Consider the following 25,144-nt stretch of genomic DNA (forward strand, 5'->3'; position numbering starts at 1 on the left):
ACAATGACATTGACTTTCAAAACAATACTTAAATAATCTGATTTAAATACCAAGTTGTTATCTATTTTTCTGCGGGTGCCTTTTGAGTAGTTACATAAGAAGGCACTTAGCGAACTACAAATAATACTTTACATGCTCTACTTACTGAGTGACAACTGTAATTATATTTCCATGCTGGTTTAAAGAACTGTGCGTGAATATGAGGAGTAAAAAAAAGAATGGAACTGGCATTCAGGACTTTCCACAACTTTTAACAGCCAAGGTTTTACTTTTGAAGTGCAATCATTGTTGTAATATGGGAAAACACATCAGCGAGTTTGCGTACAGCAGTGTTGCATAAGCATGAATGAAATAAATGACTAAATAATCTCTTTGCAGCTTCTCTGTGTCCTTACAGCTTATGTTTCCACCTAGTTTTGTAATGTCAGCAGACCCATTTATTCTTACATTTTGTTTCTTGTCCATTAACTAAAATTCAATCTATGCTAATACATTATCTCCAACTTCATGAATCCTTATTTTGCCTATTAATCTTTGTGTGGCATCTTATTGAATGCCTTCTGGAAATCCAAGTTACTACATTTGCCAGTTTGCCAGTAGTGAAGAAAGCTAATAGCATGCTGGCCTTCATAACAAGAGGGATTGAGTATAGAAGCAAAGAGGTTCTTCTGCATCTGTACAGGGCCCTGGTGAGACCACACCTGAAATATTGTGTGCAGTTCTGGTCTCCAAATTTGAGGAAAGACATTCTGGCAAGTGAGGGAGTGCAGCGTAGGTTCACAAGGTCAATTCCTGGAATGGCGGGACTATCTTATGTTGGAAGATTGGAGTGACTGGGCTTGTATACCCTGGAGTTTAGAAGACTGAGAGGGGATCTGATTGAGACGTATAAGATTATTAAAGGATTGGACACTCTGGAGGCAGGAAACAGGTTTCCGCTGATGGGTGAGTGCCGAACCAGAGGACACAGCTTAAAAATAAGGGGTAGGCCATTTAGGACAGAGATGAGGAGAAACTTCTTCACCTAGAGAGTGGTGGGTGTGTGGAATGCTCTGCCCCAGAAGGCAGTGGAAGCCCAGTCTCTGGATTCGTTTAAGAAAGAGTTGGATAGAGCTCTCAAGGATAGTGGAATCAAAGGTTATGGAGATAAGGCAGGAACAGGATACTGATTGAGGATGATCAGCCATGATCATAATGAATGTTGGTGCAGGCTCAAAGGGCAGAATGGTCTACTCCTGCACCTATTGTCTATTGTTTGCCTACTTTTACCAAAGTAGTTGCACCCCCAGAATAGCCTCTAATAAATATATCAGACGATTTCTTATTCAAAAAGCTTTATTGGCTTTGATCATACTGTTAGTTTCTAAGTGCTTTGTTAAACTTCCTTCAAAAAAAATCTATACTAATTCAACAAGGCTCCTTCAACAATATCTTCCAAATCCACGACCTGTACCAGAAGCAGATGTATAGGAATACCACCACTTCAGTTGCATATCGTCCTGACTTGGGACTACAACACCATTCCTTCATTGTTGCTGGACCAAAATCACAAACCCACTTCTTAACAAAGAGTCATAGAGATGTACAGCACAGAAACAGACCCTTCGGTTAAACTTGTCCATGCCATACAGATATTCTCAATAAATCTGGTCCCATTTGCCAGAATCTGGTCCATATCCCTCTAAACCCTTCCTATTCATGTACCTTTTAAATGTTGTAATTGTAGCAGCTTACACCACTCTCTGGCAGCTCATTCCATACAGACACCCCCTCTGCATGAAAATGTTGCCCCTTAGTTCACTTTTAAATCTTTTCCCTCTCACCTTAAACCTATGCCCTATAATTTTGGACTCCGCTATCTTGGGGAAAGTACCTTGTCTATTTGCCATATCCATGCCTCTCGTGATTTTATAAACCTCTATAAGGTGACCCTTCAGCCTCCAACACTCCAGGGAAAGTAACCTATTCAGCCTTTCCCTATACCTCACAGTATTGAGGGCCCCCATATCCCAAAGACTTCAGTAGTTCAGAAGGCATCTCACCAACATCCTCTCCAGTCCAATTAAGGATGGTAATAAATGCTGGCCTAGCCAGTGATGCCCACATCTCATGAACAAATAAAATTAAAATTTTGGACTGAAACCTGTCACAGTTTGGCGATGTCAATTTGCTTGAATTTCATGGAGGGTTTCACTCCGATACCTATTGAGATTTCTTGCCATATTGTCCCAAACTTGCCTACTCTGCCCCCATAACGATTATTTCTTGTTTGATGCTAGCTTGATTCTCCCCACCGCCATAACCTGAAGAACCTGCCACCATTTAGGTAACCTGAAATAGACAATCCTCCTTGTGCTGGCACCGTCTTTAAAAAGATATTATGCACGTGGAGAAGCATGGTCAGGTCCAGAGTTGCCTTTACAGTGACTGGCACTTGTCCTGAACACAGCAGAAGAGGGGAAACTGTTGTCTCACCTCTATGGACCTAGAGCTTCTGGTGGATGAGGTGATGCAGTGGGGGGGGGGCTGTTGTTTTCCCAAAGGACCAGCAGTGGAGGCCAGGATAGCACACTCGGTGAGCCTGTCCGAGGTTGCCACCCCTGTCAGTGCAATCTCAGCTATCTGAAGGAGTACCCAACAGTACAGGAAGATGATCAATAATCTTTCATTCCACCAGGGTAAGAGCTACCATCTTATCTCTGGTAATGCACACGCTTGGTAGGTATCACCCTCACTATTGCCTGCAACATCTTCACTTATTCTCACCCATCAACATCTGACCCCACTAATCATTTATGCCCTCTGCACTGCCTCCTCATGCATTTGGGGTAATTTACCAATTTTCTCTGACCTGCACCAACATTAACAGCTGTGACACCAATTTTCATGTCATTCAACCTGTACCTTTCTCTCATTCCAGGAGAAAATCCCTGTATTGGGACAGAAATAACCAAGTTAGGTGGTGGGCTGCCTGAAATTTGGGTCCTTACCCTATATTAGCAGAAGATGCTGACGCTGACTGAATGGCTGACTGACTTTGCCTCTGGTCTGGAATTGGAAATTATCTTTGACTTAGGTACTGAGGGCCCACTGACTGAAGTTCTATCACCTTTCACTGATTGAGACTGGTGACAATCATGACTTTCCTGGTTTTGTCGGCACTAAGTGGCAAGGCAGAAGTAATGTGAGCTTGGTAACCCTTGTCAGGTGGTGTTGAGGGGGAGAGGATTAGAGGCAAAGTACACAAAGGACAAGGCAGAGATGCTGTGAGCTCAAGGTGAGCAAAGACAGCAAGTAAGCAGCCCTTCTGAGATGCAGCCTAGTCCACTCAATGAACTGGCTGCCTGACCTCGCACACAATGTCCTTGGAGCAATTTTTCAGTGCTAGCTTCTGGTGCATCCTGAAGTTCAGCTTTAAGGTGTAGAAGTGCTCTGCAAGTGAATTGAGACTGTGAGCTAGCATCAGATACCAGTGAAAAACCTGCACCCACACCTCCTCCCTCACCTCCATCCAAGGCCCCAAAGGTGCCTTCCACATTCATCAAAGTTTCACCTGCACATCCACCAATATCATTTAGAACATAGATAGAACATAGAACATAGAAGAATACAGCGCAGTACAGGCCCTTTGGCCCTCGATGTTGCGCCGATCCAAGCCCACCTAACCTACACTAGCCCATTATCCTCCATATGCCTATCCAATAACCGCTTAAATGCCCATAAAGAGGGAGAGTCCACCACTGCTACTGGCAGGGCATTCCATGAACTCACGACTCGCTGAGTAAAGAACCTACCCCTAACATCTGTCCTATACCTACCACCCCTTAATTTAAAGCTATGCCCCCTCGTAATAGCTGACTCCATACGTGGAAAAAGGTTCTCACGGTCAACCCTATCTAAACCCCTACTCATCTTGTACACCTCTATCAAGTCACCCCTAAACCTTCTTTTCTCCAATGAAAACAACCCCAAGTGCCTCAGCCTTTCCTCATACGATCTTCCTACCATACCAGGCAACATCCTGGTAAACCTCCTCTGCACCCGTTCCAGTGCCTCCACATCCTTCCCATAGTATGGCGACCAAAACTGCACACAATACTCCAGATGCGGCCGCACCAGAGTCTTATACAACTGCAACATGACCTCAGGACTCCAGAACTCAATTCCTCTACTAATAAAAGCCAGTACGCCATATGCCTTCTTCACCGCACTATTTACTTGGGTGGCAACTTTCAGAGATCTATGTACATGGACACCAAGATCCCTCTGCTCATCCACACTACCAAGTATCCGACCATTAGCCCAGTACCCCATCTTTTTGTTACTCTTACCAAAGTGAATCACCTCACACTTAGCTACATTGAACTCCATTTGCCACCTTTCTGCCCAGTTCTGCAGCTTATCTATATCCCGCTGTAACCTGAAATGACGACGATTGTATCCGTTGCTCCCGATGTGGTCTCCTCTACATTAGGGAGACTGGACACCTCCTAGCAGAGTGCTTTAGGGAACATCTTCGGGACATTCGCACCAATCAACCCCACCGCCCTGTGGCCCAACATTTCAACTCCCCTTCCCACTCTGCTGAGGACATGCAGGTCCGGGGCCTCCTCCACCGCCGTTCCTTCACCACCTGACACCTGGAGGAAGAACGCCTCATCTTCCACCTCGGAACACTTTAACCCCGGGGCAGCAATGTGTATTTTACCAGTTTCCTCATTTCCCTTTCCCCCACCTCACCCCAGCTCCAGCCTTCCAGCTCAGCACTGTCCCCATGGCTTGTCCTACCTGCCTATCTTCCTTTCCACCTATCTACTCCACCCTCCTCTCTGACCTATCACCTTCATCCCCACCCCCATTCACCCATTGTACTCTTTGCTACCTTCCCCCACCCTCCTCTCTGACCTACCACCTCCATTCCCACCCCCATTCACCTGTGGTACTCTATGCTACTTTCTCCCCACCCCCACCCCATCTCATTTATCTCTCCACCTTGCAGGCTCCCTGCCTCTATTCCTGATGAAGGGCTTTTGCCTGAAATGTCAATTTTCCTGCTCCTTAGATGCTGCCTGACCTGCTGTCCTTTTCCAGCACCACTCTAATCTAGACACAGATACCAGTGTCCAAGGATGGGTAGGGGGAGTGGTGTGGTTGAGTGTGACTGGTGTCCTGGAGAGTTCCCTGACATTTTGTTGCTGGATGTGCACGATGATGGTCTGAAGTAATAACCAGCAAACTGAAGTCGCCAAGTACCCGCTCTGACTTTCATGATGGGAAGTGTTGATGTCGACTTGCCTCACAGTAAATAGTACACTAAGAAGCTGCGCATTAGAGATAGTTAATGAAGCCGTAACAATAATAATGCCTATTCGTAGGCATCATGCTGCTATCCAGTCAGAATTTTGTCCTGAGGTATGTTTGAAAATGCAACAAGTTTTTCTTGACATTGAGAAAGACTTCACTTTTCCCGTGATTATCCCAGATTTCCTATGAAAGTCCACATTGCTCAGAGCCTGTTTCCATGATACTAGTCAAAAGCTGAATGTTTGGCCAGGACAAAGGTAAGAAACATCCTTTAAACAGTACCATGGGATACAGACATTGTGACTGTTTATTAAACAGAATCCCTTATTTTGATGTCCAGTTTAACAATTCTTTGATTTGTGGAAATAATTAGATTGAATATGCCATTAACCAGATTAAAACAGCTCCAGAAATGCAACATTTGATCTAGTTCCATTCCCAGCCTTCCTGAAATACTGACCCATGTATACCAGTTTCAGCAACACTTAACAATGGCATCCCATGGAAAGTGATTTTTTGGTAATTTTGGTGAGGCTTGAATGCTGACCAAATAGTGCTATGAGCACTTAGCATCTATCAGAACATATAGAGAGAGCCTTGGTGTAATGACTAACCTTCTAAGCCATTTAGTTTCAGTTTTATACTGCAGTGGCATCCTACATTATGTGCTTAGAATTTTCTTATGGAACATAACAACTCAAAACAGCAAAATTTGGCACAGGAGTGAGAGTGCTGTTCTTCACCCATGCTGATACATAACGAACAAAGTATATATTTAATTTGGTTTTCAAATATATATCTAAAGTGTTGTAACTTTTATTCTAGGCTGCTGAAAACAGAAGAATTTTGTTTGATCTTAAGTCGGTTTTGGAAGGTGTTCAGCTTAAGGTTAAAGAGGAGGAAGATCAAAGAGCAGAACTGCAACAACAGTACTCAAGTGACAAATATGCTTGGGAACTAGAGAGAGCAGAACTGAAGTGTCGTATTGAACAGGTAAACTTTTCCATGGAAAAATTGCTACATGATTGCAAGACTAACAATTACTAACCACTACTCTTTATGTATGATCAGAGATATCCTAAGTTCTAATTGACCTGTTAGTTTGTGAACAATCTCAGATAAACTGTTTAGCCAATGTACCCAAATCCAGATTGATTTCTTTAACAGTAAAAGTAATCAGAGTAGCATCGCTTCCGGTTTTCTCCTGATTGGTTCCATAAGATGACTATTGTCACAAGACCATTCTTTTCTTGCACTTCATTTCCTTTATTTGATGATTTCTCACCAAGATAGCAGGACATTTTACATATCTTCTTCAGTTCAGGATAGAAGATGTGTGTTGTCTTATCCTCATGACTCATCTCAGACTTAATTAACGAGCATTCCTCAATCAATCAAACATGATCAGTTACTATTCATTTTGAAGGATGTTCTGTTTGAATTTGTGTCTTACATGTGGCTGTTGGTACTTAAAAGATTAGCTTTTATTATAAATTCTAAAATTGTATGTAATGTTGAAACTACACAATTTACAGCTCATACAGAAGACTACAAAAGTCATACATAAATTTAAATTTTAGAGTATATATAAAATGTATAACAACAGTAAGTGTCCACATTCAGTTGATAGAGACTTGAGTAGTAAAAGACAAAACTTCTCTTTTTCAAAGGCAACGTGTTAAAATTAGTCCAAAGTAGAATGCAGATGTTATTTCACTTACCCCTCTTCACAAAATATACCTCTCAACTTTCTTTTATAATGGCAATGCCAGGTCCTTTAGAGGATATCATGTTGTGAAAGGATGTAAGCTTGTCCATGTGACAATGAAAGGCTTCACGTTCTTGTTCTGTGATATAAAACTAAATGGAGCAGGGCTTCCACTCTCTCAAATAAAGTAGGGTTAGAGCTGAGTCAGTCAAACAGTACTTAGGTGTTCTACATTGACTCGTATAAAACAGGGTATAATGTAGTTCCTCGCTTAATCCAGTAATGATGATTAATTATTGAAAAATAATTCAATTCTACTTGGATTCCAAAAAAAGTTTACTTTCTGGCAGCACACTGTAACAATCTAATGGGATATTTACACTGTATTTTAAGGTATTACAAATTTAAAGAAATCATTAATTGACAATAAAAAATGCAGCTGACCTAAGCAGCATTTCACAGCAAGGATGAGTGATGATCGGATCTGCCTGTAGTTGGAGGATTTGAGAAGCCAACTCATTAATTATGATTCATAACAATCATAACTAAGATGACAATTGAAGCAGGGTCTCTCACCTCTCCCAGCTCCCAGGACCCAACTAATCCTCATTAACCAAAACAAAACAAGTTGTGTACAAGAAATGCAAAACTTGCACCCACACCTCCCCCCTCACTTCCCTCCAAAGCCCCAAGGGATCCTTCCATATCCATCACAAATTCACCTGCACCTCCACACACATCATTTACTGAATCCGCTGCACCCGATGTGGCCTCCTCTACATTGGGGAGACAGGCCGCCTACTTGTGGAACATTTCAAGAACACCCACACCAACCAACCCAACCGCCCCGTGGCTGAACACTTTACTCCCCCACCCACTCCGCCAAGGACATGCAGGTCCTTGGCCTCCTCCATCACCAGACCATGGCAACACGGCGCCTGGAGGAAGAGCGCCTCATCTTCCGTCTAGGAACCCTCCAGCCACAAGGGATGAATGCAGATTTCTCCAGCTTTCTCATTTCCCCTCCCCACACTTTATCTCAGTCCCAACCCTCGGACTCAGCACCGCCTTCTCGACCTGCAATCTTCTTCCCGATCTCTCCGACCCCCCCCACCCCCTCTCCGGCCTATCACCCTCACCTTAACCTCCTTCCACCTATCGCATTCCCAACGCTCCTCCCCTAAGTCCCTCCTCCCTACCTTTTGTCTTCGCCTGCTTGGCACACCCTCCTCATTCCTGAAGAAGGGCTTATGCCCGAAACATCGATTCTCCTGCTCCTTGTATGCTGCCTGACCTGCTGCGCTTTTCCAGCAACACATTTTTCAGCTACAATCCTTGACCCACATTGCTTCCAAATAAGCACAAGTCATACTGAGAAACCTGGTTGTACACACAAATTCCGCATGTTTAGAAACATGAAATCAAAATCACAACATCCTTAGATCTATCTTTAAAAAATTAATAACCAGTTTCCTGATATACTTCATTCCAGTGATTTGTAGCTGCACAACTTCTACTACTTAGTGTCTGAACTCAACACAAAGAATAATAACAAATGTGCAGTATACATGTGTTTTATTATCTTTGAACATCAAATTTAAATTGTATTTGTAATGAACATTTTTTTGTGTGTTCCAAAAACAATTTCACCCCATAATCAAGAGAGTGTCTGGTAATGGTCCATGATGTACTGTTGTGTGCAGAGCATGGTGACAATCATTTGTTTGGTTTACGTCTTGATACTTGACCTTTACCTTGATAATTGAGTACTAAGTCTTAAGTTTTATAATTTAGGTAACTTCCATCAATCTTCAGGAAGCATATTAAAGTAGTTTTTTTTTGTCTTGAGCATAACTGAATTGAAAACATAAATCTTTTTAAATAGATTTAACTTGTATACAACAGATAGAATAGTCAATAAATTTTAATCCCTTATTGTTTTAATTAATTGTGTAATAAACAGTGCTCTTTTGGTCTGAGAGTAAAATTTCATTGTGGCATTATCCAATTGAAATGAATGCTGTAAATGCTAGTGAAGAGCACTGCTGACATTTGTGGTGAGAAGTCACTCAGTTTAATGAGTTCTAACTGCAAATCAAAAACTTAATAATAGGTACAGTGTTAGCTAATTAGTTACATTTGTACATATTCACTAAATGACAATATGCTCATTTTTCACTTATTCAAAATTAAAATGTCAAAATAAAGTGAAGTTCTTGCAAATCAAGCAATATCTATCATGAATGCATTTCTTGAGATCACCTTTCCCAGTTTTAATCCAAATATCTGTTGCATTTTTTTAAACAATTTTCCAGCATAGCTAAAAATTCCTTACCAAAATATCCACAGAAGATAAACTACACAGACTTCTAACTATAGAGTAGTGACTAATGGATGATCCAAAGTACTGCTGTTGACATGGGGTGAAGATGAGATCACATTGCATCACGCTATTTTGCTTCATTTTCTCATCCTGTTCCTTCTCAAGGTTGCCCAGCTCACACTCCATTAAGTGCTAAAGAACTGGTATCTAATGTTTTCATGTTAAATTTCACTATCAGAGTCTCAAGTCTGATAATTAGAGGCCTATTTGACCAAGTTTCAAAAGACCCTGGGATAGCAGAAAGCCATCAAAATGCACAGGAATTTTCAAACTGGGGGCAATCAATTGGTGGCAAAGTGCCCCCCATAATAGAATGGGCAGAATCTCTGAGGAACTGTTCCTCTGATCACAGGCCATTTCTCCCACATTTGCTGCTCATGGGCTCATTAGGTGAAGGGTGATTCCAACATGGAGATTAATGCTGCTCATGAAGAAAAAAGGGAAATGAATGGGACTGGGGAGAAGGGGATTTTAGAGTGGTTGGGAGAAAGAGATAGCAAAGAAAAGGGGATGGTTTAAACAAGAAATAAAGAACTGTGGAGAGAAAGCAGAAGTAACGTTTTGGGCCCAATGACTCTCTTTCAGAACTCTGATTTGCTCCAACTCCTGTTTGATAACTGTCAATAAAGGAATACTCAGCTAACTTGGAGTTAGAGACACTTAAATCACTGAGTTAATACATTCCTTGAAAATTAATGTGGAGTTTCTAGTTTAAAGTTGTATATGTTCAAGAGGTACTATACGGGATCAATTTTAGTCAATTCTGTTGTAATGAACACTTGTCAGTTATTAAATTTAAATCTGGGACTGAGATCAGAGATGCAGTGAGTCAGGTACTAACTACCTGGTTAAAACATTCCAGTTTTGTACATATGCCTTTGAAATGCCTTAGCTGTGACCTCACCAGTTTGAAGATGGTGTGATAAAGTGATGTGTATTTTTTTTTGTCAGAAGTGTATGTCAGTTATTTTGAAAAGTACACATTTGTTGTTAAATTATGCCTATTGTCTTGTGCCAGCTTAAGTACTACAATTTCTCAAACAAATGATGCTTTCCTTATATGCTGTTGCTTTAATTTTAATGAAGGGTTGATAATTAAATTCTTCTAATCCTGTTTTTGTGAAAGTCAAATTCCTTATGTTAAACAAATAGAGTAAGCATTGTAATAGAGCAAGCATTGAATTACCTCATAAATTAATTGGTAAAAATAATAATGAGCATTTAAAAATCAAAATGTAGCCCCAAAATTGAAAGTATCACACTTGAGTAATGTGCTGTGGATGGGGGTGCATTCTCCTATTTTATTACAGAAAGAAACTGAGATTCACTTTACTAGACATGTATACCAAATACTGTATGTTAGAGATATTTTCCTAACCAATCTGTTCAGAGATGCTGATATGTAATACTGTATATTAATACTCGTGGAGCAGGTCATACTTGGAATCTGGCTCTCCTGGCCCTGGTGTAGGGATAATACCACATAGTACAAGAGCCTCCCTCCCACTACCACCAGCATCATAACCTTTGAAATTTTTCAGCAACCCTGGAGAGCTGGTTACAATTGAATTATCACGTTGACCAGCTTCAAAATGCCTCACAGGACCTGGATGCTCCTTACTAATATTAAGAAAATCTTCTCATCTATTTACAACAGAAATTTTCAGTACCCTGTCTAAGCCTATGCATAAATTTGTATAGGCTCAAAATTAAATGACAGTCAGGCAGAACTGACCCTCACCCTATTTTACAATCCAGTACTACTTGCTTGTGCTCAAACAGCTTTAGTTAAGACACAGTGACTCAGTGGTTACCACTGTTGCCTCATAACGCCAGGGGCCTGGGTTCAATTCCATTTTGTCTGTGTGGACTTTACACATTCTCCTCATGTCTGCGTGGGTTTCCACTGAGTGTTCTGGTTTCCTCCCACAGTCCAAAGATGTGCAGGTTAGTTGGATTGGCCATGCTAAATTGCCATAGTGTTCAGAGATGCGCAGGCTAGGTGGATTAGCCATGGAAAATGCAGGGTGACAGGGATACAATAAGGGGGATGGATCTGGGTGGCAGTCTCTTCAGAGGGTTAATGTAGACTCGATGGATAGAATGGTCTGCTTCCATACTGTAGGGATTCTGTGATTCTGTATCAGACACTTAGAGCAGCTCCCACTAACAGTTACTGCAAAATGATAAATTTTGTATAAATGAAGTGTGCCTTCAGGAAAATAATTCAAAGGTACAGTGCTTTTTTGACCTTTTACAGCAATCTATTGAAAAAAAGGTTAATTCTGTTAATGGTTCTGTGTAGAATTGATTTGGATATAGATTGTATTGTTATTATGTCTCTATTTTCTATATATTTATCTCAGAATTCTGCTGAATGAATGAATGTTGGTGTCTTAATATTTAAAAAATTTGCATGAAATTTCTATTTACATAGACACAGATTATTTTCTCTGTGAAAACAATAAAAAGATCAATATTAATGCAGCAATGAAATGTAGACTAATAAGTTCATGGCATGATTTTAAGGTCATTGCTTCCACAGCTTTTTGCCAATTGCCTTTGTAACATTCTTCAAATTCCATGAATTTTGCTGTTAAATCTATTTTCTACGGTCTTGCAGCAAATATGTAGAACCGGATAAAACTGGATAAAACCTGGCCATCAGGCCATAGAAGTTGATTTAGAAATATGGATGTTGGCAGCCAGTATAAGAATCTAACCAGATAAAAGCAAATGCCATAAAATCCGATGACATTTGTAATTAAAACAAGACCATTTAACTATTTGGGAGTTTTTGTGCGTGTGTGTTTTGTGTGTGTGTATATATATATATGTGTATGTATGTATACATAAACTGAGTATATTTAGTAACTGTCTAACTGTCAACATTTTAATTACTTCGGGGAAATATGAGTCATTTTATGGCCTAGTTTTAGTGGTTACCTCTTTCACAAATAGTACATGGCACAGTATTGAAAACCTTGAACACATTACTTATAAATTTGTAATTCTTAGGTATGAAATACTTAAAAATAACTTTGTTACTTGTATCCATATAGCTGGAAGTAAAGGCAGAAAAACAGGACGTGGAAAAAACAACTCAAGAAACAAGAGAAGTGTTTGGATCGGAAGGGAAAGAGCAGAAGCAGCTGTTGGCAAATATCCACTCAGCAGCCATGGACCTGAGGAAACAGCTGGAGACCAGTGAGAGAAACTGGAGCAGAGAGAAGATGGAGTTACTTGAACAATTTGATCATGAAAGAAAGGAATGGGAAAGTCAACTAAAGGACATGCAGAGGAAGATAGAGCAGGTGCTGTATTTAGCATATGTAAAATGTCATGCAGAAACACTTTAGAAAGATGTTAAAATGTTACTGCAAATAGGTTTTTTAAAATAATTTTTATTAACCAATTTGAATGTCACCGTATATGGTCACAATTATGAACATCACAGATTGTTTTGTCATGAATCTGAAGTCTAATTTGATTCTCTAAGGAAAAAAATTTTTTAAAAAACATCCATTGCTCTAGATCATAATTCTATGTTGCCTCAATTGTTTTCAATCCACAGGGAAATATTTCATCTGTCTAAAAAAAAAACTTAATATGTTTTATTTATTTCTGCTGGCGTCCCACAGTATATTTCAGACGTTCAACAAAGCAGTAAAAGAAAACCAAAAATACCTAATTTTGACAAAGCTTTTCCTCTTGCTTTTAGGGCAATTAGCAATAATACCAATGTAAAAGGAAAATCAACATAAATTAACATAAATTATGTTGATTTTCCTTTTACATTGGTATTATTGCTAATTGCCCTAAAATCAAGAGGAAAAGCTTTGTCAAAATTCGGTACTTTTGGTTTTCTTTTACTGCTTTGTTGAACTTCTGTAATATACTGTGGGACGCCAGCAGAAATAAATAAAACATATTAATTTTTTTTAGACAGATGAAATATTTCCCTGTGGATTGAAAACAATTGAGGCAACATAGAATTATGATCTAGAGCAATGGATGTTTTTTTAAAAATAATTTTTTCCTTAGAGAATCAAATTAAACTTCAGATTCATGACAAAACAATCTGTGATGTTCATAAGAGTGCTGATTAATTGGCAGGTGGACTCTGGTAGACTCATGGCCACTGAGAATGTACCAGTTAAATGCTGACTGACAGTCAACTGTCAGTTAATTTTTAAACCAGGTCAGGTGACTCTGGTCAAGACAATTACACTGAGATATGAAGTAGAAAATGTCTGTCAAATCTTAGAGTTCAACCAAGCTAGTGCATACACATGTTCCTTCTGTCATAGAGTCATAGAGATGTGTAACACGGAAACAGCAGCTTTTGGTCCATTCATGCAGACCAGATATCCTAACCTAATCTAGTCCCATTTGCCAGCGCTTGGCCCATATCCCTCTAAACGCTTCCTATTTATATACCCATCCAGATGCCTATTAAATGTTGTAATTGTAGCAGCCTCTTCCACTTCCATTGGCAGCTCATTCCATATACGTACCAATCTCTGTGTGAAACATTTGCCCCTTAGGTCCCTTTTATATCTTTCCCCTCTCACCCTCAACCTATGCCCTTTAGTTCTGGACTCCTGCAACCCAGGGAAAAGACCTTGTCTATTTACCCTATCCATGCCCCCCATGATATTATCAACCTCTATAAGGTTACACCTCAGCCTCCAACACTTCAGGGAAAACAGCCAGTCCCTATAACCCAAAACCTCAAATGCTGGCAACATCCTTACAAATCTTTTCTGAACCCTTTTCAAGTTACCCAGCATCTTTTTGATAGTCATGATTTGGAGATTCCGGTGTTGGACTGGCGTGTACAAAGTTAAAAATCACACAACACCAGGTTATAGTCCAACAGGTTTATTTGGAAGCACTAGCTTTCGGAGCACCACTCCTTTATCAGGTGGTTGTCAACCACCTGATGAAGGAGCAGTGTTCTGAAGGCCAGTGCTTCCAAATAAACTTGTTGGACTATAACCTGGTGTTGTGTGATTTTTAACTCTTTCCTATAGCAGGGAGACCAGAAATATTCCAAAAGTGGCCTAATCAATGTACTGTACAGCCGCAGCATGACCTCCCAACTCCTATACTCAATGTTCTGACCAATAAAGGAAAGCATACCAAACACTGCCTTCACTATCCTATCGACTTGTGACTCTACTTCCAAGGAGCTATGAATCTGCACTCCAAGGTCCCTCTGTTTAGCCACACTCTCCAGGATCTTACAATTAAGTGTATAAGTCCTGCTCTGATTTGCTTTTCCAAATGCAGCACCTTGCATTTATCTGAATTAAACTCCATCTGCCACTTCTCAGCCCATTGGCCCATCTGATCAAGATCTTATTGTACTCTGAGGTAACCTTCTTTGCTTTCCACTACACCTTCAATTTTGTTGTCAACTGTAAACCTACTAACTATACCTCCTATGTTAAATCCAAATTATGTATATGAATAATGAAAAGCAGTGAACCCAGCACTGATCCTTGTGGCACATAACTGGTCACAGGCCTCCAATCTGAAAAGCAACCCTCCTCCACCACCCTCTGTCTTCTACCTTCAAGCCAGTTCTGTATCCAAATGGCTAGTTCTTCCTGTATTCCATGAGCTCTAACCTTGCTAAACAGTCTCCCATGAGGAACCTTGTTGAACACCTTACTGAAGTCCATATAGAGCACGTCTGCCGCTCTGCCCTCATCAATCCTCTTTGTTTTGTCTTTAAAAAAACTCAATCATGTTCATGAAACATGATTTCCCATGCAGAAAGCCATGTTGATATTCCTAATCAGTCCTTTCCTTTCCAAATATATGTAAATCTTGTCCCTCAGGATTCCCTCCAACAACGTGCCCACCACCGATGTCAGGCTCACTGGTCTATCGTTCCCTGGCTTTTCTTTACTACCTTTCTTAAACAGTGGCACCACATTAGACAACCTCCAGTCTTCCAGCACCTCACCTTTGACTATCGATGATACAAATTTCTCAGCAAAGGCCCCAGCAATCACTTGCCTAGCTTCCCACAGAGTTGCCATTCAAAAAAAAAAAAATGAGACAAAGAAATTGGGGCATAGAACTATTACGCAGTGTCTCCATTCTATTGGTATTTGATTCAGAGATTAGCTTTCAGATCCACCAAAACATGCTGGTCTGTATTAATAATATGTGCTCTGCATATGTGATCCACAGACTCAACATTTCATGTAGCTGGAAATCAGAAGTTTCCTCTGAGAGAGACAGCAGTCACAAGAGCACTTAAAGGGCCACAAAAAGCTTATTTTTTGCTCTTTAAGAATATTTCTCATCCATCTTTTATCATTAGTGTTCAAGTCAAACAAGGTGTTGCATGTCTTGGTGCCAGAATAATGAATGAGTTTTCCAATGGGAACACCCAAGTCAGGTATTAGAAGAAATGGAATAACTTTGAGGGAATGGCATGTTGGATGGAACGCATTAAAAGTCCTCAGTGTATAACTAGCAGTATCTACATACCTGTATCCACACAGAGGTTGCAAAGCCTCACTTTGACAAGCAATTGGGAAAGATCGAAGCTCCAGTTCTCAATGTGAGTATGAAACCAGGCTCCTGACCATAGATATATCAAGAAGGTCTAACAAATTACTGTGTTACTTGGTTTTTTGGAAGCACCCCAAAATATAGCATGCCTTGATTTATTTAATGCTACACAAATAAATGATGTCAGTGCAGCCTGAATAATCACACTTGTTAAGATATGAGCAAACATACTAGCAGGCACTGTTATATTCACCAGTCAGTGGCTGTGAGGAACTGATTTTGTAGGGTTCAGTTCATCAGAGAGGCAGAAGCTGAACTGTATTATCTGATGCAAACACAGATTCTGCGAAGATGCAACATGTACGTGGCACTGTCAGTATTAGAACTGCCAGAGTTGCAGTTTGCAGATTGGGCTTCCTTTGTTTTCAATTTGTCACTTCATAGTCCTCTACCCTAAAAGTCTTAGTAAAGGCTAATAATCGGTGAATGTACTGCTTGAAATTAGCTACTAGACGTTTGATCCCACCATCCACTTTAATTATCTCCATTCTTTAAAATTCACTTGTAAACAAATTCCTTGGAGCATGAATATGCTACCTAATCTTGATTCAGGCTGCAAATGAATTCATAAATAAAGGAGCAACTGTGCTCATCCAAGAAATTTGAATAATGACGGCATGGTGGCACAGTGGTTAGCACTGTTGCCTCACAGCACCAGAGACCTGGGTTCAATTCCCACCTCTGGCAACTGTCTGTGTGGAGTTTGCGCATTCTCCCTGTGTCTGCGTGGGTTTCCTCCAGGTGCTCTGGTTTCCTCCCACAATCCAAAGAATGTGCAGGTTAGTTGAATTGGCCATGCTAATTTTCCCATAGTGTTAGGTGAAGGGGTAAATTTAAGGGAATGGGTCTGGGTGGGTTGCTCTTTGGAGGGTCGGTGTGGACTTGTTGGACCGAAGGGCCTGTTTCCACACTGAACGTAATCTAATCTAATGACTATTTAGAAGAAATTAACTTCAGTTTTAACTATTTTTGACTGTGAAGAGAAATCAGAATTAATATTTCAGGTCAGCTGACCCTTCCTCAGAACCTCTGACAATTCTGAGGAAGGATCACTGGACCTGAAACATTACCTCTGATTTCTCTTCACAGATGCAGCCAGACCTGCTGAGCTTTTCAAGCATTTTCTGTTTTTGTTTCCGATTTACAGCATCTGCAGTTCTTTCGGTTTTTTTGAATATCTTCAACATCATTTTGACAAAATGGGGAAAAATCATTCTCCATATGAGTGGTGAATTTAATAAGCTATTTTCATTTTTTTACAGGATAGTACAGGATAAAGATAATGATTTAAGGAAGTTGCAGCATTATTATGACCGAAAGGGGGAAAAACTTATTTGTGTGATGCTGCTTCTAGCATATGTCAATTCCCCAGGGCCAGGCAATGCATGAGTCACACAACAAGCAGTTTGCATTGGTATCAATGAAGAACACGCCACAACTTGTGACCCACAGTACTGCCTGTGCCTGTGATATCAACATTGTCAGTGCAAGACCATTGAAAGCACCACGTGAATTAATTTCTTCTTCAATAGCTTTAGGAAAAGGTCGAAGTGGGAACACTTCAGGCTCATTTTTAAATCTATAAACGAAATGATGTTCTGGATCAGATTTTATGGTAATGATGGCAGAATGGCATGTCATAACTGCCCTGAAACTGACTTGTTCCTTGTACTTGATGGACAGGCTTTGCAGGTATGGAAGGTGAGCTACTTGTGGAAGATTTTCCAGGTTCCGACCTACCCTTATAGTCACTGTATTTTTGTGATGGTTCAAATAGGTTTTTGGTAAACATTGCTTTGAATTTGGTTTTTGATTCACTCTGATGTCAACTTCAGATTCTGAAAGTGACATTATGGCAACCAATCACATCACCTAATCCATAATGGTGAATGAACTGACATTAAGGAGGGTACCAGTGATCATTTGTTCCACTTCAGAATTAATAAATCATAAATATATTTGTTAGCTAATTATTGAAACAATGCAGTTTGTATCAGCATAATAAATCATTTTTTTCTGAATCTGCAGATTTATTGGGATGTCAAATCAAGTCAAAAGTATAAATTGAATGAACAGAAAACTGAGCGGAGACAAGAAAAACTCACAAGAGATGATTGTGCATTGTTTAATTTACATGAATGCAATCAGTCACATGATGAAAAAGACCAACATTACACAAATGGTGCAAGGGCCCCTGGTGCAGAAATGGAAGATATTGCTTTGCATGATACAGATCGAGGCATCAAAAAGAGTGGAAGTGATCTATTGTTTATTGAGGAATCATCACTTGAACACATTGAGGATGGTGGTAGCATTCAAAATTTTGGAAATATCCAGAATGATAAAAATAAATTCTCCAGTGTTTTGAATGCAGTAAGTAGTATATTTCCCTAAATGATAATGTATCAAAGACTGTACCATGTTGCTAATATTTGGGCACATGCATCTTTACAATTTGTCATTTTCACAGGCTTTACAAGAGTTGGCAAAAGTAAGTGAAGAGCTGTGCAGTTACCAAGAGGACGTCAAGAAAAAAGTGAGCCATGGAAGGTATTAATAGATCAGCAATATTTTAAGCTGGAATTCTTATGTCTTTGTTTCGTGCAGATTGAAATATCAGAAAGGGGAAAGATAGGCAAGAATATTTCACGGATAGCTTCTCAGTAGGACTTCGTGACAAGGTGCATTGCTTTGAGAATGGAATGGCACGTGGTACGTAAAGTTGATTCAAGCAATAGCTGTGTTTTGAAGGAATAGTTAGACTGTTAAGCCAGCATAGTAATCACATCACATTTTCATCCAAGTATAGAGTAAGGAGTGAAATTTCACAGCTGTCAGACTGAGAAATTGTACAAGGACTCTGGAGATTGGATTTCACTGAAATAACAAACAAGTACAGTAGTGCAGTTTCATAGCTGATGTGGGAGGTCAAATATCCAGCTTCAGGTGCAGCTGCAGAGGTATCAGTGAGTTTTTAAAAAATCACTTCCTAAAACTACAGGAGAAGAGGATGACCTTTGGTTTTTGAGCCTGGTCAGCTAAGTGTTTGAATTTAAGATTTATCAAACTTCTAAATCTTATTTTTTTTGTTGTATATCTATAATAATGAGGAAGGTAAAATTATGTTTATAAACAGATCTGTTTCTTGACTGACTTTTAATATTGAGAATTGGTATTAAGTTATCACAGAGCAGTGTTTATGAGCATGGATCAGACTGCATGGATTAGAGCAGCAGTTACAGGTATGAGGAGTTTACAAGACCAAGGGGGTGTGATGGACAGCATAGACTCATAGAAATGTACAGCACAGAAACAGACCCTTCGGTCCAACTCGTCTGTGCAATTTCAGGAAGATGGAGAGACAAGAGATACAGTCAGGTAGATGGTTCATAGAAACTCTACAGTGTGGAAGCAGTCCATTTGGCCTATCAAGTTCACACCAACCCTCACAAGAGCATCCCACCAACCCTCAGGAGCATCCCACCCAGACCCACCCTCATCCCTGTAACACAGCATTTCCCGTGACTAATTCACTTAACTTGCACATCGCAGGACACTGGGCAATTTAGCACAGCCAATCCACCTAACCTGCACATCTTCGGACTGTGAGAGGAAACCAGAGCACCCAGAGGAAACCTACACGGATACTGGGAGTATGTGCAAACACTACACTGACAGTCACCTGAGGCTGGAATCAAACCTGGGTCTTTGGCACTGTGAGGCAGCAGTACTAACCACTGAGCTGTCGTGCTGCCCCAGGCTGACCAATAGCAATAGTAGGAGAGGTAGCCAGGTAGTGCAGGAGTCTAGTGTGGCTATCCCCATCTCAATCAAGTATGTCACTTTGGATTCTGAGGAAGGGGTGGCCTCTCAGGGAGTATAGCACTGACAGCAAAGTTTCTGGTACCGTGACTGGCTAAATTTTAATGAGGGGTACATCAGGTTCCAAGCGATCAATTGTAATCGGGTCTCTCTAGTCAGGGACACAGACAGACGTTTCTGCAGCCGGAGAGTGTGTTGCCTCCCTGGTGCCAGGGTCAAGGATGTCTCAGAGTGTTTAATATTCTGAAAGGGGAGAGTGACCAGCAGGACGGTGTTGTACATGTTGGTACCTGCAATGTGGGTAGAGAAAGGGCTGAGGTTCTGTAGAGGGAATATAAGAACCTAGGCAGAAGGTTAAAAAGTAAGTTTTTGAGGGTAGTAATATTTGGACTCCTACTGGTGCCATGTGCCAGTGAGAGTAGGAATTTGAGCATAGAGCAGATGAATGTGTGGCTGAGGAGCTGATGCAAGGAGCAAGGATTCACACTTCTGGACAGTTGGGATCTCTTTGGGCTAGAAATGACCTGTTCTTGAGGGATAAGTTCCACCAGAATTGGAAGGGGACCAATATACTTGAGAGATTTGCTAGTGCTACTCAGGAGGCTTTAAACTCATGTTTTTGTTGGGGATGGAGTAGAGAGAAGGCTGAGGGTGGTACAGTAGATAAGGGGAGCAAGTCAAATAGTCACGGCAGACAAGAGCTTGGCAGAGAACAAGGTAAGACTGATAAATTAAACTGCATTTACTTCGATACAAGAGGCCTGACAGGTCAGGCAGATGAACTTAGGGCATGGTCAGGAATATGAGACTGGGATATCATAGCTATTACAGAAATGTGGCTCAGGGATGGACAGAACTGGCAGCGTAATACTCCAGGGGATAGATGCTATAGGAAGGATAGAAAGGTAGGCAGGAATGGAGGGGGAGTGGTGTTTTTGATTAGGGATAACATTACTGCTGTACTTATGGAGGATATTCCTGGGAGATGGTCCAGTGAAGTTACATGGATGGAACTGAGAAATAAGAAAGGGATAATCAACTTGTTGGGATTACATTATAGGCCCTTCAATAATCAGTGGGAGAATAAGAAGCAAATATGTAAGAAGATCTCAGTTATCTGTAAGAATAATTGGATTGTAATGGTAGGGGGTTTTAAGTTTTGAAGCATAGACTGGGACTGACATAGTATTAAAGGCTTAAATGGTGAGGAATTTAAGTGTATACAAGAAAATTTTCTTATTGAATATGTGGATGTGCCAACTATAGAAGGAACAATACTTGACCTTTTGAGAAATCAAGCAGGCAAGTGACTGAGGTGTCAGCAGGGAGCACTTTAGGACAAATGATCATTAATTTTGTTAGTTTTAAAATCGTTATGGAAAAGGATAGAACTGCTCAAAAAGTTAAAGTTCTAAATTGGATTAAGGTCTATAAAATATGTAGTGATGCCCAGAAAAGCGTTCTTCTTAAAGAAGAGGAGGTGCTGGAGGTCTTGAAATGCAAAAAGGCCACTAAATCCCCAGCTGATCAGGTGTTTCCCAGAATTTTGTGCGAGGCTAGGGAAGGGATTATTTGGCCCCTTGCTGAGAGACTTGTATCATCAACAGTCATGGGTGAGGTACCAGAAGACCAGAGGTTGGCTAATGTGGTACTACTATTTAAGAAAGTCTGTGAGGAAAAGCCAGGGAACTACAGACCAGTGAGCCTTGCATCAGTGGTGGGTAAGTTGTTGGAGAGGATTCTGATGGACAGGATTGATGGGTATTTGGAAAAGCAAGGAGTGACTAGGGATAATCAGCATGGGAAATTGGGTCTCGCAAACTTGACTGACATTATTAAAGAGCTGACAAACAAGATTTATGAAGGCTGAGCAGTAGATGACTATATGGACTTCAGCAAAGTATTCGACAAGGTTCCGCATGATAGACTGGTTAGTTAGGTATATCACATGGGATGTAGGGGAAACCAGCCAATCCAATACAAAACTGGTTTGAGAGTAGGAGAAAGAGGATAGTGGTAGAGAGTTGCTTTTCAGATTGGAGGCCAGTGAACAATGGTGTGCCATAAGGAGCTGTGCTGGGTTCATTCCTTTTTGTCATTTATATAAATGATGATTTGGATGTGAATATAGGAGGATTGATTAGTAAGTTTGCAGATGACACCAAAATAGGCAGTGTAACAGACAGCGAAGAAGATTATCTCAGAGTACAATGGGATCTTGATCAGATGGGCCAATAAGCTAGGAGTGGCAGATGGAGTTTAATTTAGATAAATGTGAGGTGTTGCATTTTGGTAAGGCAAACCAGGGCAGGACTTAAACAGTTACTGATAGGGCCCTGGGGAATGTTGCTGAATGAAGAGACCTAGAGGTGCAGGTGTATAGTTCCTGCAAAGTGGAATCGCAGGTCGACAGGGTAGTGAAGAAGGCAAGTTTGTCACGCTTGCCTTCATTGGTCAAAACACTGAATATAGGAGTTGGGAAGTCATTTTGCAGCTGTACAGGACATTGGTGAGGCCTATTTTAGAATACTGTGTTCAGTTCTGGTTACCCTTCTATAAGAAGGATGTTGTTTAACTTGAGAGGGTGCAGAAACGATAACCATTACACTGCATTAGATCAGTGCAGGGGTTTCCACGTGTGGTCTGATCGGCCTTGCAAGCTGCTGAATGCCTGCACCGGTCTCCCGTCCAACATCCCTCTCCACTCCATTGCAGTCCTCAGCTGCTCTGCTTCGGGCGTCTAGCCTACTCTACTCCAACTCTCAGTCATTCTGCTCTGGCCTTGAGCAACTCCATTCCATCCTTCCAGCCTGTTGTGCTCCGACATTCAGCTGCTCTGCTCTGCGTCTCAGCCGCTCCACTCCATGCTTCCAGCCCACTATGCTGCTGCTCTGACCAACATCTGCATAGGCTGCCATCAGTGTTCTTTAAAATCTGGGGTAGGTATTGTTGCCAGGGGCTCAAAGGAATGAGTCCAGTGCTTGACTAAATTTTAATTGAGGAAGGCAACACAGTTAAGGAGGAAGGTGACAGTAGCCTTAGCCTTTTTAAAAATAGGACTTAGAAAAATATTTCTGTGCTCCAGACTCCAAACAAAATAAACAAAACCACTTATCTATTTGGATCGCCTCCCACCGAAACTCTTCTCCCATCAGATTGCACCTGCAGGCAAGCCACAATGGCTTACCAAACTCAGTCATTAAGAGAAGAATAAATGTCATTAGTAATTTTATCATTATCAATCACCGTTTTTTTTTATTTTTGGCACAGAGCAAGATCAGTTTCACAGGTGCAAGAAAGTAAAGAGAAGCAAAATGAAAATATACTTGTGAGAAATGAAACCTCTTCAGAAGAGAGTAGCAGCACACCAGATGATAAGGCATTAAGCCCTACTCTTTCAGAGTTTAAAAAATCTTCTGAAAGGCTCCACAATGAGAAAAACTGGAATCACTCCAAGAAGAATGGGCATGGGGATTTTCCTGGATTTCCAGGAGGAGATGACATAAATGATGTATCTGTCTCAAGCAAAAGAGCTCCACCAGTTCCACCAAGGACATCGTCTTGGTACCTTGCCAGTTTAATGTTTCCAATCGATCTTGGAGATTTGCTGAAGGAAGGTACCAGTAACTACACAACACAAAATTGTATTGTAGAAAAAAGTTGCAGTAGTCCTTGTGTTATGAGAAAATTTCAACCCTCCTTGCAGGAAAGTGAACAGAAATCGTTCACAGGTGGAAGGCCTTTCAAGACTTTAGCACCGCAAATTCAATGTGATGAGAGATCTGAAAACAATAAGAACAATAAATATAGCAGGTGGTCATGCAATGCAACTAAACTTGGCTTTGGATCTGGAAACAAGTGCTTTGGTTCAGCAGTAAAGACATTTGATTCAGATAAGAATGTTTTGCCATCTCAGGAGCAGAGCCTGGGTAAAAATTTCAACACTGGCCTTAGACAAACAAAACCTCAATTTCCCAAAAGTAATTTGTCAGAGTCTAACTTTTCATGCTCTACATTAACAACAGGGGTTTGCAGTACCAGCAGTGTGTTTATGCAGTCTGCAATAAGTGCATCTTCAAAACAACCTGATAATTTCAGAAAAACAGCTTTAAAAACTGAAAGCTGTGATCCTGTTTCTGGAAAATCTGTGGAATTAGCACAGAATGAGACAACTGCCTATCCAGGATCCAGCTTTCCACTTCACTCTGCAGAGAATGTCCATCCCACCAAACAGTTTCAGTTAAAGTACACTGGTTCAGCTTTTAGACCTTACACTTCACATTACATCAGCACCACCAAGATAGTAGGACCAGACAAGCATAGCAGTGGATTTCCTATTTGGATTACTGATAATGACAAGAGCCACTTGTTTGATAAGGTTGACTTGATTCCTAAACATTTTTCAAGTCCAACAGTACCATGTACAAGATCGGATATTGATCTTGTCCAAACAGTGTTGAGAAACGGTGAAAGATCAGTAAGTCCTTCCCTTCTTGTGAAGAAAAATATTGCCAATCTTACTGATGGCAGAACAAAGCAACAGGCATCTCGTTCAGAATCTTTGCACGATAATCCAAATAAGATCAGCCACGTTTTTCAAATGCTTCACCTAAATCAAGAAAAACAAGAGGAAAGGAAGAAGTCAAGACCATCCCAATGTGTCACAGGTCAACGAACATCATTACCTGTGGTAAGTGAAACTTCTGTTGTGTAAATAAAGTTTGACAACGGTACATAACAACAAAGGCTTCTTATTGTAATCCTCTGAAAATCGTTGTCAATATTGCCTCTCTACTTTTAAAACTGTTTTCTATCTGATCTCATGGGATGCATATGTCTGTTCCCAAGCTTGTCAAGACATCCTTTTAGAGATACATTGCCGTTTGCATGAATATTACTGATGTTGATTAATCTTCTGTTTTCTTTATTTTCCACCTAACATTTACTACATATTTCTCTCAGCATTATGTCTAATACTGACAATCATAAGCTGATGAAAATGATTGTGTAATGTTAAAGGCCTTCAGACCAGTCAACTCCTTCCCATTAATGTTGATCTTACCTACCAAATCTGTCAGAGTACAATTCAGTTTTTCCTCTCCCAGATGTAGAGGCAGGTACCTGTCTTACTTATTTACACCATTTGCTTTACTTGCTCTTTCTTACAGAAGTCTGTTTTTGGTCTGAAACAATGCTTTACTAGAATTGTATTGTTATTTTAACTTGTCATCCTGTAATTGAAGATCTTGTTACAGTGAAAGATCTGACATCAGTCTCCTTCATAGCTTGAAACGTTTGAAGGAACAGAAGATTCCTGAGGTCTGGAACAATAA

At 40.6% G+C, this 25,144-nt stretch overlaps 1 protein-coding gene across 3 annotated transcripts in view; it reads left to right on the forward strand.

Annotated features, from left to right (window-relative positions):
* The window catches only part of LOC122544481 (uncharacterized protein KIAA0408-like), a 36,601-nt gene that overhangs the window by 5,683 nt on the left and 5,774 nt on the right, over positions 1-25,144 (forward strand). For all 3 annotated transcript variants that reach the window (XM_087980468.1, XM_087980472.1, XM_043683719.2), the window contains 5 exons: positions 6,130-6,297; positions 12,458-12,709; positions 18,018-18,362; positions 18,460-18,539; positions 23,082-24,501. In XM_087980468.1, coding sequence (XP_087836594.1) covers positions 12,575-12,709; positions 18,018-18,362; positions 18,460-18,539; positions 23,082-24,501 — 1,980 coding nt within the window. In that variant the 5' untranslated portion in view covers positions 6,130-6,297; positions 12,458-12,574. The remainder of the gene's footprint in view (positions 1-6,129; positions 6,298-12,457; positions 12,710-18,017; positions 18,363-18,459; positions 18,540-23,081; positions 24,502-25,144) is intronic.

This window comes from Chiloscyllium plagiosum, unplaced genomic scaffold, assembly GCF_037043375.1.
Source record: "Chiloscyllium plagiosum isolate Xiang-an unplaced genomic scaffold, Cpla_swu_hap1 HiC_scaffold_3, whole genome shotgun sequence".
Classification (NCBI taxonomy): Eukaryota; Metazoa; Chordata; class Chondrichthyes; order Orectolobiformes; family Hemiscylliidae; genus Chiloscyllium; species Chiloscyllium plagiosum.